Consider the following 16,560-nt stretch of genomic DNA (forward strand, 5'->3'; position numbering starts at 1 on the left):
AGATATGCTTAGTAGAACTCAACGTGCACCGTTCCTGATCGTAAGACGCTCCGTGCTTGCTCGCTCAGATCTCTAGCAAGAATGCCCCAGTGCCCGTCCCGAGGATGCCCGACCCTCGTGTCTCCATCGGTCGCTTTTGGGACCAACCTGCCTGTCCATTAGGAAACTCTTAATTGCCGGACGTGACCTAGGTTTTATGGCGGGTCCTCGGGCTAGCGGTACTCGTGTCGCGCAAGTGCCTCAACTTTGGGTATTCATTGTCTGAGGGGCCCGTTGGAATGTTTTACTGCCCGGTACTTCCTGTACTGGAGGTCATACTATCGCTCTATACCTTTGCTAGACAAAGCGCCCGTCCCGTCGACCGCGGCTACGTTGGGCGACGGGCCGTCGCCCCGAGCCAAAGCTTACCATCACCAGTCTCGAATGATTACAATCGGATTAGCTAACTGTCATTGTTTGACTACAGCTATAGTAGACCCTGGAGTACACTGTTGCTGGACTATCCCAAGTTCTAGGTGTTCCGGTGTTCTTCCCTCTCCGACACGGCCATCCTGACTGTCACGCGTCCTCGTGTGCCACTAAAACATTGCGTTTTCCCGTTAGACTCGATGTGACCGACGTTATTAATCATTCGGACGAGCCAAGGGCCCATTTCCGCAGCGGACCTCAGCTCGGAGATTTGACGGAAACGAGGGGGGGGGGAGGAAACTAAGATTAGTAGCGCGTAAGTCGTATTCAGAGCGTTAGTAGCGCCCTGAGAGTTATCGGTCAGACCGCAATGACACGACGGATCGTTTTCGATTTCGTACACCGGTGAGTCTCAGGTTGTTGGATCACAGGACCACACAGAGCTTGTCGTGCAACGCGGAGTGCCCCACAGGGCGTAACACAGAAGCGCTGGGCGCCACACAGGGCGTAACACAGAAGCGCTGGGCGCCACACAGGGCGTAACACAGAAGCGCTGGGCGCCACTCAGGGCGTAACACAGAAGCGCTGGTTGCACGAGGCTTGTGTGGGGGCGCTATGACTAACGTTATAGCCATAGGGTTAAGGATCCTCTGAGATCGGTGTACTCACATCGCTATTCTCACCATCCTTGTCATCACCGCAGACGTCCAACTCGGCAGGGACGCAACTGTCTGGGGCCTTCCTTAGCCTATCGTGACTGTCCTTATACGATCTTTTGCCGTCTAAGGTTTCTAAAGAGTACCGGTCTCCTTCTAAGATTTCCGCTACCACGAATGGGCCCCTGTACTTGGGGTCCAACTTCGTCTGGTTTCGCTCTTCGTTCTTCCGCAGCACGAGGTCGCCAAGGCTGAACCGAACTATCCTAGCTTTCTTCTTATCGAATCTGCCTTTATCGTATTTGGCACTCGCCTCTATGTTTCTTAGGGCTTGTTGTCTTGCTTCGGCCACGTCTATCGTCTTTTCTTCTACGCTGTCTGGTACTATCAGGTCGTACGGTCTTACCGCTTTACCAATCAGCAGTTCTAAGGGGCTCGCCTTGGTTACGCGGTTGGTGGTGCAATTTAGAGCTAGTTGTATTTCTCCGACCGCGTCTTGCCACGGCCGCCCGGTCTTCTCTACCGTTGTGAACATGTTCTTTAGTGTGCTCATTACTCGCTCTACCTGTCCGTTGGCCCTGCTCGCACCGGTTGCTATCAGGTGAAGCTTGATGTTTCTACTTCTGCAGAAGCTTTGGAACTCCCTGCCTGTGAAGCACCTTCCTTGGTCCGCTATCACTCGGCAGGGGCTGCCGAATAAGAATATAGCCGTCTTGAGAGCTTCGACGGTGCTGCTGGAGTCTATCTTCCGGGTATGACGCAGGTGTACAAATTTGGTGAAGGCGTCAACCAACACGACGACATACTCCTTTGAGTCCCCCTTCCCGCTCAATTTGCCCGTGATATCCATATGCACGGTGTGCCAAGGTATGCTAGTCTTGGGTATGGGGTGTAGTTCAGCCTGTACCTTGCCCGAACTGGCCTTCGAAACCCGGCAAGCATGGCAGTTCTCGACGAACTTGCGAACATACTTCGCCATCCCCTCGAACCAATAATGCTCGTACAGTTTCTCCAGCGTTTTGTTCCATCCCAGGTGCATAATTGACTGGTGCACATGGTTGATCACCGACCATCTAAAACTTCTCGGGACAATGGGCAGGCACAGGGTCTTGCCTCTTCTTTGTATTTTGCGGTACAGGGTGCCGGAACGCAATTCGTAGGTGTTCGCGACGTCCTCGGCGAGCTCTGCGCTCTTTAGTTTGCCGACGATTTCGGGATTTCGGGATCGCGGCGTTGTTCTGCTAACAGCCGGTCTCCGGAGATCTCGGCCATGTTGATCTCCTTCTCTGCGACTTTATTGGCTACACGGTGGTTCGCGTCTACGGGGTTTCGCGAAAAGAAGTCTACGTGGGCCATGCGCTTACCCTCTCGATACGTGATGTCAAAGTCGAACGTTTGTAGGTAAGCCCACCACCTATGAACCCGGTCGTTCAGGTTTACTTTGTTACTAGAGGCTTTCAACGAGTTACAGTCGGTAACAACTAGGAACTTCCGCCCGTGCAGGTAGTGTCGGAAATGCTTAACGGCGTTCACGACCGCTAACGTTTCCAGCTCGTAGGAATGATACCTAGACTCCGCGGGGCTGGTCCGCTTGCTGTAATACTCGACTACTCTATTCCTACCTTCGACTTTGTGCATCAGGATAGCTCCATATCCTTCCGAGCTGGCGTCAGTATGTAGTTCTATGGGGTGATTGGGGTCAAATAACATTAGCACCGGCGCGTCGGTCAGGACGGAAATCACCTTCTGTCTTATCTTTTCGTGCCGATCCGTCCAAGTGATATGCTTGCTACTAGAGGTGAGTGCGTATAGGGGTTTCATCACTTGTGAAAATTTGGGAATGAATGTCCGGAAGTAAGAGGCCAGGCCTATGAACTGCCTGAGCTGCGTGACGGTCGACGGTGCAGGTAAAGCATTCAGGGCTTGTATCTTTCCCGGGTTTGGACGAACTTCTCCGTTACGAACTACGTATCCCAAATAAAGCACCGACGTCTTCAGGAAGGAGCATTTCGCGAAGTTAAAAGAGAATCCGGCATTCGCGAGGGTGTCCAGTACAACTTGCAACCTTTCTAGTGATTGATCTATCGAGTCGGCGGTGATTAGGACGTCGTCCAGGTAGACAACGACGTAGGAATACGCGAGGTCGCCCAATGCCCGGAGGATGGCCCTCTGGAAGACGGAGGGCGCATTTTTCAGTCCAAACGGCATCGTGATGTATTCGTATTGACCATCGGGGGTAACGAACGCGGTATACTCTGTCGAGTCAGGGTGGATGGGGATTTGATGGAACCCGCTGGCCATGTCCAGGGTGATGAAGTATTTCGCGTTTTGTAGTCTCGCGATTTGGTCCGCGATAAGGGGTAAGGGGTATCGATCCGCGACCGTGTCTGTGTTCAGCGCCCGGAAATCTACGCACAGTCTGTCTGAGCCGTCCTTCTTTTTCACGAGTAAGATGGGGCTCGCGAACGGTGAGTTACTGGGTCGCACAATTTTCGCTCTAATCAGCTCGCCTATTTTCTCGCGCACTATCCTCCGCTCTTCCTCGCTAAGTCTGTAAGGGCTCCTTTGCACGGTAACATTAGGGTCGATTAGCCGTATCTCTAACTGGCCCGTGCTTACGCGGGTACGGGGGAAGCCCGTAATGAACGAATCTTTGAATTGTTCGAGAACCGAAATTAGTCGACTTTTGTCACTACCGACTACGTCCGTGTCGACCGCATTAATATCAACCTCGGCTTCGGGGGTTCTACTACAGGTATTAACTATCTTTGTTTTACGTTATTTCGCGTGATATTTACGTCGAACCCCTGGCTCAAAATCTCGCGACCGATCATGATATCGTACTTCAGATAACTATCGGAAAGGACGTGGAAAGCTATCTCCAATGTAAAACCGTTAATGCCTACAGTGGACAAGATCTGGGATGTACTCTTAACACACGTGTTCCCTATTCCTCGCATTACCACTATACCCATCTTCCTTTCACCGGAAAATTTCGAGGCGGCGGATTCCTTGATTAGCGAGCATTCGGCTCCGGAGTCGAAGTAGAACGGGTACGACTCACCCCGATGGCTCAATTCGCCCGTTGGGGACTCCACCGCGCAAACGTCGACTCGCCGGGTATTGTCGGAGTCAGATGCCCGCTCCCGCGGTGATGGACAATCGGACGCGATGTGGCCCTCCCCGCGGCACCTAAAACAGAACACCTTGGACGGTGCAGCCGGTCGACCTCCTTCTGGGCGTCGCGCGTTCTTCGGTGGCCCGCTCTTTATCCTCCTGCGGCAGTCCGCCAGTTTGTGTCCGAGAGCGCCGCAGTAGTGGCACCTGGGCCGACTAGCGGAAGGCTTGAATCGTTTGGCTTCTGGGCCCGTCGGCGGGTCGCTTGTCGGGGATGCCAGCCCCTTCGCGAAAGCGACAGCTCTCATTTCCTCTAGAAACTGGCCCTTGGTCTTGATGTCTTTCCCAACCGCTATCTGTTCGATGCGATGGTCTCGTGGGCTCAAATGATTAAGAACGACAGCGTTGATTATTTCAGCCACAGTGGCATTCTGCCACTTCGTCTCCAGGAGGGAACGGACGCGAATGGCATAAGCATCCATGTTTTCGTCCTCCTGTTGTGGTTCCCGGAGCATGTTCATCAGCGTCGTCGTCGCCGTCTCTTTGCTACCAAACCGCGTAATAAAAAGCTCCCTGCACTTTGGCCAGGTAAACTCGTCGCCGGTCACTATCTGCGTGAGCCAGTGTGCCGCCCGACCCTCTAGAGCACTATTTAACGCAGAAACTAGCGCGCTGTCCCGTAGAGGTTATCCTTCATGAGTAGGTCAACGGCCGAGCACCACGCGGCTGGATCGGCGCCCGCGATCGCGGGGTTAAAGCGCGGTAGCACTATGTTCCTAGGTTCCACTCTCGGTGGTGGCACTAGCGGCTTCACTATCTGTTGCACAAGGGTTATGAGTCCTTCCATAGGATCAGGTTGGGGGCGTTCGGCGAGTTGCCCTGAGGGGCAGCCATCGTTGCAATATCACGCAAACACCGTTTATTAACACAAATATCGAGAGTACAGAACCGGCGATCAACGCGGGGATTAGATGCTCGCGGTACTGGTGACGATGGTCTCCGGTTCGGTTACGAATACGCGGCCGACGGGGTGATAGATATGCTTAGTAGAACTCAAACGTGCACTGCTCCTGATCGTAAGACGCTCCGTGCTTCCTCGCTCAGATCTCTAGCAAGAATGCCCCAGTGCCCGTCCCGAGGATGCCCGACCCTCGTGTCTCCATCGGTCGCTTTTGGGACCAACCTGCCTGTCCATTAGGAAACTCTTAATTGCCGGACGTGACCTAGGTTTTATGGCGGATCCTCGGGCTAGCGGTACTCGTGTCGCGCAAGTGCCTCAACTTTGGGTATTCATTGTCTGAGGGGCCCGTTGGAATGTTTTACTGCCCGGTACTTCCTGTACTGGAGGTCATACTATCGCTCTATACCTTTGCTAGACAAAGCGCCCGTCCCGTCGACCGCGGCTACGTTGGGCGACGGGCCGTCGCCCCGAGCCAAAGCTCACCATCACCAGTCTCGAACGATTACAATCGGATTAGCTAACTGTCATTGTTTGACTACAGCTATAGTAGACCCTGGAGTACACTGTTGCTGGACTATCCCAAATTCTAGGTGTTCCGGTGTTCTTCCCTCTCCGATAAATATGTTGATACGTTGCTCAAAACAATGAAAAATCGCTCTTATGAATGGTTCTATAGCATCAATCAAACGAACAAGCTATATAGACTTAATGTCTCTTAATAAGATATGTTATTCGTATGACACTGTGATACATTTGAGACAATAATTTGGAAGATAAACTAACATAGCATAAAAGAACGCATGGAATGGATATAAAAAGTCGCAGTAACATGAAGAAGGAACATCTCATAATAATTAGAACGTAATTGTTTTGAGCAGCGTGTTAACATAAGCGAGGACCATTGTGACACTTCGTAAATAGTAAATAGTAGCTATGTATACCTCGAACATTTATGCAGTTGTAGGCAATTCAAAGAGTTACACATAGCGCACTATTCGGTTTTTTCCTACAATTTAACATACACACGCACGCATTAAAATTCCCTCAATTTTCCGAATGCTAGTAAAATTTTTGTTTATAATAAATATGTTTATAACATTCTTCTTTCCACGTGTTTGCCTTATACTAGCAGCTTCCTTTTACGCAAATGTCAATCATATGAAAAACGTCTTGTGTAAATCGATAGATGAGTTTATTATCTTTTTTGTCAATCGATAAGCGTGCAGGATGTTAATAAAGCGACTGAAGGGTTTAGAAGCTCAATGTTCACAGAGTGAAGTAAAAAATGCTTAACACGCTGAATGCCACGGGGGTCACCGGTGACAACTTGTCGGTAGCGCCATGGGAGCCATTATTACCGGCACGCCAATATTAGTAGAAATACATAATTTGAACAAATGTCAATAATTATAAATTTTTCATTATTACCATCGTTACTACAATGGTGTAACGAAATTAATGCAATATAAAACATAAAAATAGTTGTATTTATACATGAAATATAGACCTATTATGTACGCATATTGTTATTATCATATTAGATAAACTGCTCAAAGAACTTTCCTCTGTCTGACAGTACTCGACATCGTTTGGAGGGATTTGATAAAAATGTATCGTCAGTGGAATTGCTTGTCGCATAGTCTCCATTTGAAATTATATTAACTTTAAGGGCTAACTAAAAAATAGAAAACATGAAGTGCAAACATTTGTGTAGCATATAAAAGTATAATAAACGCTCTTACTTGATTGTTACACGCTCTAGACAAGAATAAACACGTGGAACAATTATTTAGTAACACGAAGAAACAATATGAGATAATTGATAATCGCAAAAAATAAGTGAATCGCGCGAAATCGCACTTCAGCGCCATGGGGGTTACTGGTGACCCCTGTGAGATAATTCATTAAACATGATTATACACCGCAGCTTATCTCTTGTAAGTAATATTTCAACATTATTTACATCGCATAATAAAAAATTCATCATGACGCCACGGGCAATCCCTGTAACTCTAGCGTGGCATTCAACGTGTTAAAGATTAAAACCTCTAAGATCAATTCTTTCGTTGTATGATTTAATTTTGTATCTCACCGTATAGATACTTTTAGCAATTTAAATTTGTTCGCAGTAAACAATGAATATGGAAAAAATGGCAACTATTGAATATAAAATAGGTACTCACCTAAAGTGTGTAAATTGTAATGCTAGTTGTATATAAACATCTGGACTAATCTTGTGGGATTTTATAAATTCCTTCGAATATTCTTGAAACCATAAAATACAAAGGTCCAGGTCCTCCACCAGTCTATTAATACAATTATTATTATATATTACATATTATATGTTATTATTATTTTTTTTAAACTATAATTATTAGTTATTATTTTTTTTACTATATTTAATTAATAATTGTATGTTATTATTAACATCTATTATTAATATAAACGGGTAAAATATTCGATCGAGTTTGTTTCTTATGAATGTTTAGTCCTTAACGCTCCAAATGTGCCTCTCACTCACCACCGACGTGCGGCGCTCTACTCTTTAATAAACCATTTTCGTATTACTTTTATAACAACTCAATAGTTTTATCATTTCCTTTGGAATATCTTTTCAAATATTTACGACGATCCTTCGCAAGTAGTCAAATAAACGACACCCGAATACGGGTTACGCGGCCCTACCGGAAACTTTGCTGACACCCGAATACGAGTGTCGTGGCAGTTGTCACAGGGTAAATTTGACTCCGATAAGATAGTTAATCCCAACCGTCTTATCATGAGTTACCGCCAGGGTAACATCCAATCACTCTAAACATGATACATCCGTACAACCAAAATCCAGAGTAACATCCAACCATATGATAGATCCGCACGACCAAAGTTTTTCTCCCACTCCAACAAATAAAAGAATATAAATACTCCGCCCGAAATCACCCGAGCTAGTCTGCCAGTTTGCAGTCTGCATAATTCAAAACTACCCAAAACTTTAAAAGTCTATCGTTATGAACATCATAACATCATAAAAAGAACATCATAAAAAGTTTATTATCAATCATTGTATAAGTATGTGGAAATAAAGAGCTCGATCTCCTGTTTTGAGATCGACACTTTTTCAATAATTTGTTAAATTATTACGCGACATAGTCAACGTGTTAACGTTGGTCGCCCAGCGCAATTCGGCTAAGTTTCCCGCGGGGCCCAAATCCGACCGTCGGTACGCTCTCATGGCAGATATCCCAGATCTTTCATTTAGTCGAGAAGCATACTTCTTGTGAGACGCACATCAGCGATTTTGTCATCCTTAAAATGTTCAGTAGATAGCGTGGAAATATATTTGAAAGTGAGGAGAGTAGTATACAATAATGGAAAAACTGGTATGTGATACTGGAAAAACAGAAGTGACCAGATGGCCTCATATGCCACTACGATACAGAAAAGCATCAAGTAGTATCGGAAATTATCACTACATTTACATTTGTTCTTAGGAACAACTGTAGTAACTGCTCATATTGTATACCAAACAGCCACAAACAAAAAAATTCAAATAAGAAAATTTCGGGAAATTTTCGTTTCCGAATGATCCAATGTGTCCTCAGGAAATACTGTGCCCGACAACCATCGGAAAAAAACGAAGGTGTCCCGCCATTTGGAGATTCGTAAGAATCAGCAGGGCAAGCCTATAAAAAGGATGTGCGCCCTATGTTACGAGAAGAAGAGGCAAACTGTCGCACGCCAAGAAGCAAGAAAAAACGTAAAAAGAACTGCAACATATTGTTCGAAGTGTACAAAATCGCCCCAAATGTGTTTGGAATATTTTAACGAATACCATGCGACATAGCATAATGTAATATTTTATCCAGAATATAAATTAATAAAAAGTATGGTATAATGTATTTTTAGTATTTTTATGTTATATATCCTATATATAATATTCTATATTTAATTAACTCCAACAAGAAGGGCGTCACCCATATTTGGGTTACGGGGCCCCCACGGAAGCATACCAGTCACACAGATATGGGTGACGTAGCGACCAACGTGTTAAAATCTGACACTTAAAAACTTACAAGTCGAAGTATGATGAGAATAAGTTGGAGTTGCCGGTCGATATTCACAATTAAAAGTCGGAGCGTTAAGGGTTAGTATCGTCATTGATCGTGAGTGTAAAGATCTCAATCTGTATACAAAATGCAATCTATATACAAGTGCAAAATTAAAATACATGAAAGTAATATAGATTTCAAACGATATAAAGATTCCATCACTCAAAATATGATGAAAGTCAAGGATAAGAAAATTGCTTTGCTTCGTTTTTCAGAACGTCGAGATTAAGACTTTAGGAACCGGACCATAGTATAAAATGTTAGGAAAAGTAAAGTTTAACTACGAAGTTTTTTTGACAATCGAGAATGTTTCATCGTTACTCACGCGTCGAAAGATATCATTGCATCTTGGATATCGCTGAGGCTTTGTTCGGATAGGTGCCATTCCAGCTTTTCTGGCGCAGGTAGATGCGAAGGTACCGTAGTTTCCTCGGGTGGCGACATGGCATCGACCTTTTCTGTTAGTTCTTCGAACGTAATAAAAATTGCTGGACCTTCGCCGGCCGAATGTTCGTAGTTCATGCCCCACATTCCGTCCTTGGTAAACAGACAAGTGAAATAGAGTATACAAATAACGTGAGATGATACGTATAATAGTCGATCTAACCCTTAGCCGTCCTCGTTTCAATTTGACACACTTTTCCGGTAGAATATTATATTATTCGGCCATTTACAGAACAATTTTCCTGAAATTTGCTGACTTTGACACGCGAACGAAATCTGCCACCTGTGAAGGAGAACTGAAGAGCGCTTGTGGAAAACACTGTAAGCGTGAAAATTGGAAAATTTTGAGTTTTTAGCGGAAAATGCTCTACATGATAATACTGCAGCACAGGATCGAAGTGCAATTTCTCTTTCTAAATGTTATTTCTATAATAAATAATTTTGTTAAATACTAAATAACAGTTAGTTTTTACTTTCTATAGGAAAAGATATAAAAATTAATAGAGAAGAAGGAAAAGAAACCTCACGCGTCAATGTAATCCAAATTCACGAAAAAGAAAAGTGTATTCGTGGGAAAGCCTGTATATATCACCCGTTAGTTGTAAGGAAAACTCGATGTTCCATTCATTTAGACAGATAGCATAGACAAAAGCCAAGAAACGATTGAACATTTCACTAAGTGCCAAACATCAAACTTTTTAGCACAGAGAGAAACCTTCTGGAACTTATTTTTGAAATTTCATTTGTTTTGTTTACTATAAAATCTTAAATGTACGAAATAATCCAAATGCGTCACAAAATTTTCCATTTTTAGAACTGTTGAGATATGTGTAATTTTCTGTGCTGGACTGAGTTAAGTGCGTAGTACAAATACTTATATGTATATATCAGTGTGTGGAAGTATGTGTGTGCGCGCAGCGTCTCGAAACAAAGAAATGTAAACAGTCAGTCGGTTAAGAGTCGTCGATGAAGAGTCGGGTATAGAAGGTGCTGAGACGTGTGCAAGTGTGTATCGATAAATATATAAAGAATCGTCCATGTAATAAATATATCATTATTTTAGTAATAACTGTCAATATAAATTTAATGTTCCTATAACATTATTTCGGCTTCAAAGATCCACAATTCTCAACAAGAACTAATATGTTCATCAGAAAGGGAATTGTTTTAGTAGAAAAGTTGTATGTGCTTCTTAGTTGTAGAAAAAACTGAATGTGTCATTCATTTTAAATTTGCATGCATTGTAAATACCAATACTGTTTAGTCCTAAATAACTTATATAAAAATAAAAAAATATGGTTTTTCAAAATGTTCTTTTTATGTTCATTATTAAGCTATATCTTATAACGTTCCGAGTAAGTATTGTTATAAAATTGGTGATATTTAGTGTCTATGTGTTCGACCATGTCTATCGCATGTCTATCGTTTTTAATGGCACCTATATTGAGTGCAATATTGTTCGTATATGCAGAGACAATGTTGGAGTAGTAGTAATTATTTGGAAATAGAAATTATCTCTTCAATTTTATACTACAGTGTTCCCATTAGCAAGTAGGTCATTACGCGATAAAGGAGCAACAGTTTTTTATTTTTCCACTTACAGTGTTGTCTACAAAATATCTCCAATCATTTCCATCTTATCGATGTTCTATCAGTGTATCAAGTTCACACACGAAGGATACATTAAGTGGCGAAAATGAGTTAGTCGTTACTGATTGTTACGAATTCGGTGGATCGAATTCAGGATATTGCATCGGGAGAGAGGATAAAGCGATCAGGATGCTTTATTGGCTCAAATATAATAGCATGAAACGAGAGCAGAAAGAGAGAAATTACAAATTATCATGGAAATGTGCTAGCGACCGTAATAGAAGTAACGACTATATTATCATCGAAGTAACCACCAGTTATGTACGTGTACATATGTTTTCGAAGTTTTCTTCCCATTCCTATGCGGAATGACAAACCGACCTAGGAACTTGGATGGGAAAATGAAACAGATCGCTCGAATAAGAATAACTCTCGAGTGGGCAGAAATAACGTTGCGCGGAGAAAAAGTTGTTGCTTCAATGTGAAACTACAATTTTTCTCTTAATCGGGTATAGCGTGTAGTTGTAGGTAGGTATATACCTTGCCAAGAATAGCATGGAAAGTTTTATCGAACCAACGATTTGCACCCAAATGTCTGGAACCTCCGCCGTGGAGAACATGATGAAGCACGTTAGCGTAATCTCGGTCGCCGATCCATCGATCTTCCTTGTTCAGGGGATTATTGAACGTCGTTGGCAGTACATCGTCGTCGATGCATACCACGCACAGACATCTCTCCAGCAATTCCAGATTGTGCCGATTTTGCTCGTCTGCAAAATTCTTTTGCCTTTATTTCTTTCTTTGGGTTATATTATCGTTTATTACTCACGTAATTACAGTTTCCTATTAGAATGTGTTTCTTGATTGTGTATTTAATAAGAGCAAGGGAAAATCTCGCACAATTGACTAGCAACGATTCTTCCATGAAAATGGCATACTGTCGATACATTGTCGACGTTATAAGAACTCTTAGTGATGTATGTAACTTTGAAATGTATTGCTTCAGTAAAGTCTGAATCCATAAATTTTATCGTTGGTAATCGAGATAAAATAATTATAGGCATACGGAATATCTTATTTTTCAAAATTTACTGTTATTCAATCATTTTTTTTAGTCGACTCGTTTGAGCTCAATAATTTTTACTCCTCGTTCCTCGATTCAATATGAATGCTTATTTGCAAAAATTTGTCAACCTGTGCACGAAAATTCTAGCAAATTTAATAACGTTAATATAACACAATTTTGTTCGTAAAACGGTTCGTGAAATATTTCATTTTATTACCTTTCAAATTAGAAATAGCTACAAATTACCTTTTTCATTTTATTTTTTGTCAATGTAGTATGAAGTTGTTCCAAATCAAACTTTAATGCAATGAAACAAAAAGTGCAAATTTAATAATTACTTTATAATCATATAAATTAGAATCTTTAGTAATAAAACATGGAATACAACAATTGCATACATATGCACAAGACTATTGCATACATATAGATAAATTTACAAACATTTACAATCTTTTCCTTCTCAAGACAAGAGGCATAAACTTTAATTTGTAAAAATTTTAGAAATGTCGTTTATTGGCTGGTCATGTAATAAAATTTTTCGGTTGAAGATAATGACCTGATAAAGGGTTAAAGATACTTGCTCTGCACGACGAGGGAACGAACCCAACCACGTATCGTCGTTAGCTTGTTACACCTTCATTCGATTTATAGACGTAGGTCGTAGGTTGTCATTGGGTAAGGTCGGGTTACGAGGATAATGGGAATATTGCGAATATTGGCGAGAGCAGAACAGCCGGTTAATTATGCCGTAGGAGGGTATGTAGCAGCAAGGGTTGCCGGAGAACTTGCAACAAGATTACTCTAACTGCTTGGCAATGGTGTGAGTCGTACCTTCGTTTGTACAGAGTATATCGATATCAGCAAATGGATATAAATATTTCTTGTTCTTTTTTCTTTAACATTTTATAATATGCTGCAATCTAATAAACTTTATAGTTCGAAAATCTCTATAAGACTACAACTTTATTCATTTGTGCTGCGAAAACCTCTAGAAGTCGAGATAAAACTCACTTTAACTCGAATTATTTGCCACCTGTCCAGATGCGTTATTTTACCTCTGAAACTTGAATTTGCAATAGCCAGACCTTTGCAGGTCGAAGTTTATCTCTGCAAGTCGAAATGCACCTATAGCTATGCCGCGTATCACAAGATGTGAGAAACCAATCCTTCGATATTGTTTCCTTTCTTCTAACCGTTAGGATCGCCTCTAATAACGTAAGACGACACAGGTTGTATTCTTACTGCTTCGCCCTTCGAACACGCGCGTAAAAGGCTAATCGTTCATCAGTCGAACGCGTAAATGCCATGTTCTACGTCTGTAGCTTCTGCAATTGTGTACATCGAATAAAATGTGTTCTAAGCGGAAGCTTAAAATACTAAATTGTGCCTTCGTACGAAGCTTCCGCATGTCGAATTTTCATTCGCTAAACTTTTTTTACTCGGAAATTTCGGCAAGTCGTAACCTCTATAACTCGAAGATTTTATTTTTAGTTGGATGTTTTAATTCCTGTATTAATATATCAGTGTGACTATTGCAAGGGTGTTGTATTGGTAAATTAATCGCATAATTACTGTTAAAGAGGAAGTTATAAACATACGTACGTCTGAGTAATTCTTCTCTAGCTTTTGCCCAAGCTGGTCTTTTCATCGTTGTGAGGATACCGACTGGCGGAGTTCTAGGATCAGCTTTAGTTGCCATGATCTTTAGAATTTGTTGAACTAATTCGGCTTCAGTTATGCGCCCTCGGTCGGAAGCCCTAACAGGCACGCTATAAAACTGTGAAAAAGTTCACTCTCTGAATTTATACATATCCATTGATCCGAGTATCTCGTTAAATATTGCAGCGATGAGAAAATAACGATTTTGTGAATGTCAAATCAGTTTGCACACTGTAGTATTATTGCTTTATTCGACTAAATTAATGGAAGAGTGTTTGTACAAAACACTGTAAGTGCCATGATAGAAAAATTCTGATCTTTTGGTGGAAAATGTTCCACATATCAATGAGAATACTGTGGTATAGAATTTAAGTGGAATTTTTCTTTCTAAATAGTTATTAATAATGCCAGAAAATGATGTCACAACGTCGCCCCTGCAGAAAAAAATGTGCCAATAAACATTAGTTAATTGTCTCTTGGCTTTTGTCTTATGCCATCTATCTAAACGAATGGAATATTCTTTTCTTACAACTAAGAGGTGGCACATACAGGCTTTTCTCCAGATACCATTTTTTTTTTATGAATTTCGACTACGTCAATGTGTAACATCGATAAGATTTCTCTTCCTCCTGAAAAATTTGTTTCTTAGCATTTACAGAATTTTTTTACCAGCACTCTTCGATGATTCATATTGGAGATTTCGAAAATTGACTTTGAGGGCTGTTTTCAGTCTTTTAACGTGCATGATTGCTGATAAAAATATGTAATATGTAATGTGTAATATGTTGATATTTAGATCTTACATCTACATATATTCTATAAGCTTATACATATTTTTTGTTTTTGGCACCTTCAAGTGTTTCTTTGTCACGTTATTTATGTATCTTATATACGTAATATATGAGTGGATAACTTGTGTTCGTCTAATCTTTCAATTCCAGAGCCCGAAATTCAATTTCGCAAAGTGCATTCTTGCACTGTTTATATTTACCAATTTTTGAACTGTATCTATAAAATGTCTATCAATGTTTTCATATTTTATAACCATATATGTACATATAAAATATACGAATTATGTATATAAGAAAATTTAAAACAGCGATAAAAGAACTAGTACCGTATTAAGAAGATAATTCTTTTTCAGATTTGTATTTCTTACAATTTCCAGTTTCAAATGACGAGATCATTTAAAAATTTTGTATTCTCCAATTTTCAAAAGCAAGTAATTTTAGGTGAGGAAAACGTTGGTTGAGAAGTTCTTAACTATTTGATCGAATTATATTAGAAAATTGTTATATTATTAAATAATATTATGAAATATTCGTGCACTTACTTAAGCTTGCATAACTTAAAATAAGTAAAGCGTAAATAGGAATCAAATTGCACGTGTATGAGTGGAACAGCTGGCGTGAAACGGTATTTCTGTAAAATAAATATGAAACGAAAAGAAATGAGAATGACAAGGGAGAACAAAAGATCTTCAATTGGATATTGTTTGAGAAGATTTGTTTTAATATGTACTGACGTATACAGTATGTCCGCGTTAAATGTATACGCACAATTTTTTATGCAAATGTCTATGCAATTATTTGATGTGTAAGTATCAAAAGTACAAAAAGATATTTCAGATAAAAGTTGTGTGATATCGAAGGTGACTTAATCAGGTGTAATCAGTTTTTCTGTAGAGAGGTCATATTCTGTAGAGAATCATACAACTTTAAATACAATACAGTTTTCAATGGAATCATTTAGTTTGAAATACAATAGTCAAGTCGATAGCATACAACTTTTGCTTGAAACATTTTTTCATATTTTTGATAATTACAGAAATAATCGTATATATATACTTAAAACGTACACACTGGATGCGTATGTATGGCAGATGAAAATTTTTAGATAGATATATATATAGGTAAATGTAAAAAGTCAATAAATACGTGCATGTGTAAATGTAATATCTGAATATAAAAAGGATCTATGAAGGATCCATGAAGGATCTATGAAGGATGAAAAATCTAAAAAGGGTCTATATAGAAAAATTTTGCTGGACGCAAAGCATGCGTATTTGGAGAGACTAGATTCTTAATAGATTGTTATTAATTCCATCTTTACTTGGTCATTAAATATCACGGTATCTTCAAATGTATGTTTGAAATTTAAGTATAAATTCCATCTATTAACATAGCCACGAATCCTATTACCAAAAAAATCGATATAGTGGCGAAAAGACGTAGTAAAGCAATAGAATGTATTTACTCATTACTAAAGGTCCTTAGATCACGTCGCTAGAATTTCACGTAAAATGTTTCGTTTCGAGTATTTAGAAATATACCTGATTATGGTGAGCAACGATGATATGATTGCCCGATGTAGTTCTATCAAGAATAACTTGCTCGTCACCGTTTGACCCTGGTCGTCGATATATTCGGTACATTTGGTAATGTTGGGCCATGCACAGAGGTTGCATAGTCTTTCCATCTTTCGATTTCACTTGTTCAATTTCCAAACCGGATCTGCGATAAGAAAATATTGCACTTGTATAATTTTAACCAT

At 40.9% G+C, this 16,560-nt stretch overlaps 1 protein-coding gene across 2 annotated transcripts in view; it reads right to left on the bottom strand.

Moving 5' to 3' along the window:
- The window catches only part of LOC117215585 (choline O-acetyltransferase), a 30,701-nt gene that overhangs the window by 7,282 nt on the left and 6,859 nt on the right, over positions 1-16,560 (bottom strand). For both annotated transcript variants that reach the window (XM_033461944.1, XM_033461943.1), the window contains exons 2-6: positions 16,340-16,520; positions 13,951-14,125; positions 11,823-12,052; positions 9,574-9,785; positions 7,326-7,448 (exon numbers count right to left, since the gene is read on the bottom strand). In XM_033461944.1, the coding sequence (XP_033317835.1) occupies positions 7,326-7,448; positions 9,574-9,785; positions 11,823-12,052; positions 13,951-14,125; positions 16,340-16,520 (921 nt within the window). The remainder of the gene's footprint in view (positions 1-7,325; positions 7,449-9,573; positions 9,786-11,822; positions 12,053-13,950; positions 14,126-16,339; positions 16,521-16,560) is intronic.

This window comes from Bombus bifarius, unplaced genomic scaffold (genome assembly GCF_011952205.1).
Source record: "Bombus bifarius isolate JDL3187 unplaced genomic scaffold, Bbif_JDL3187 scf7180000009739, whole genome shotgun sequence".
NCBI lineage: Eukaryota > Metazoa > Arthropoda > Insecta > Hymenoptera > Apidae > Bombus > Bombus bifarius.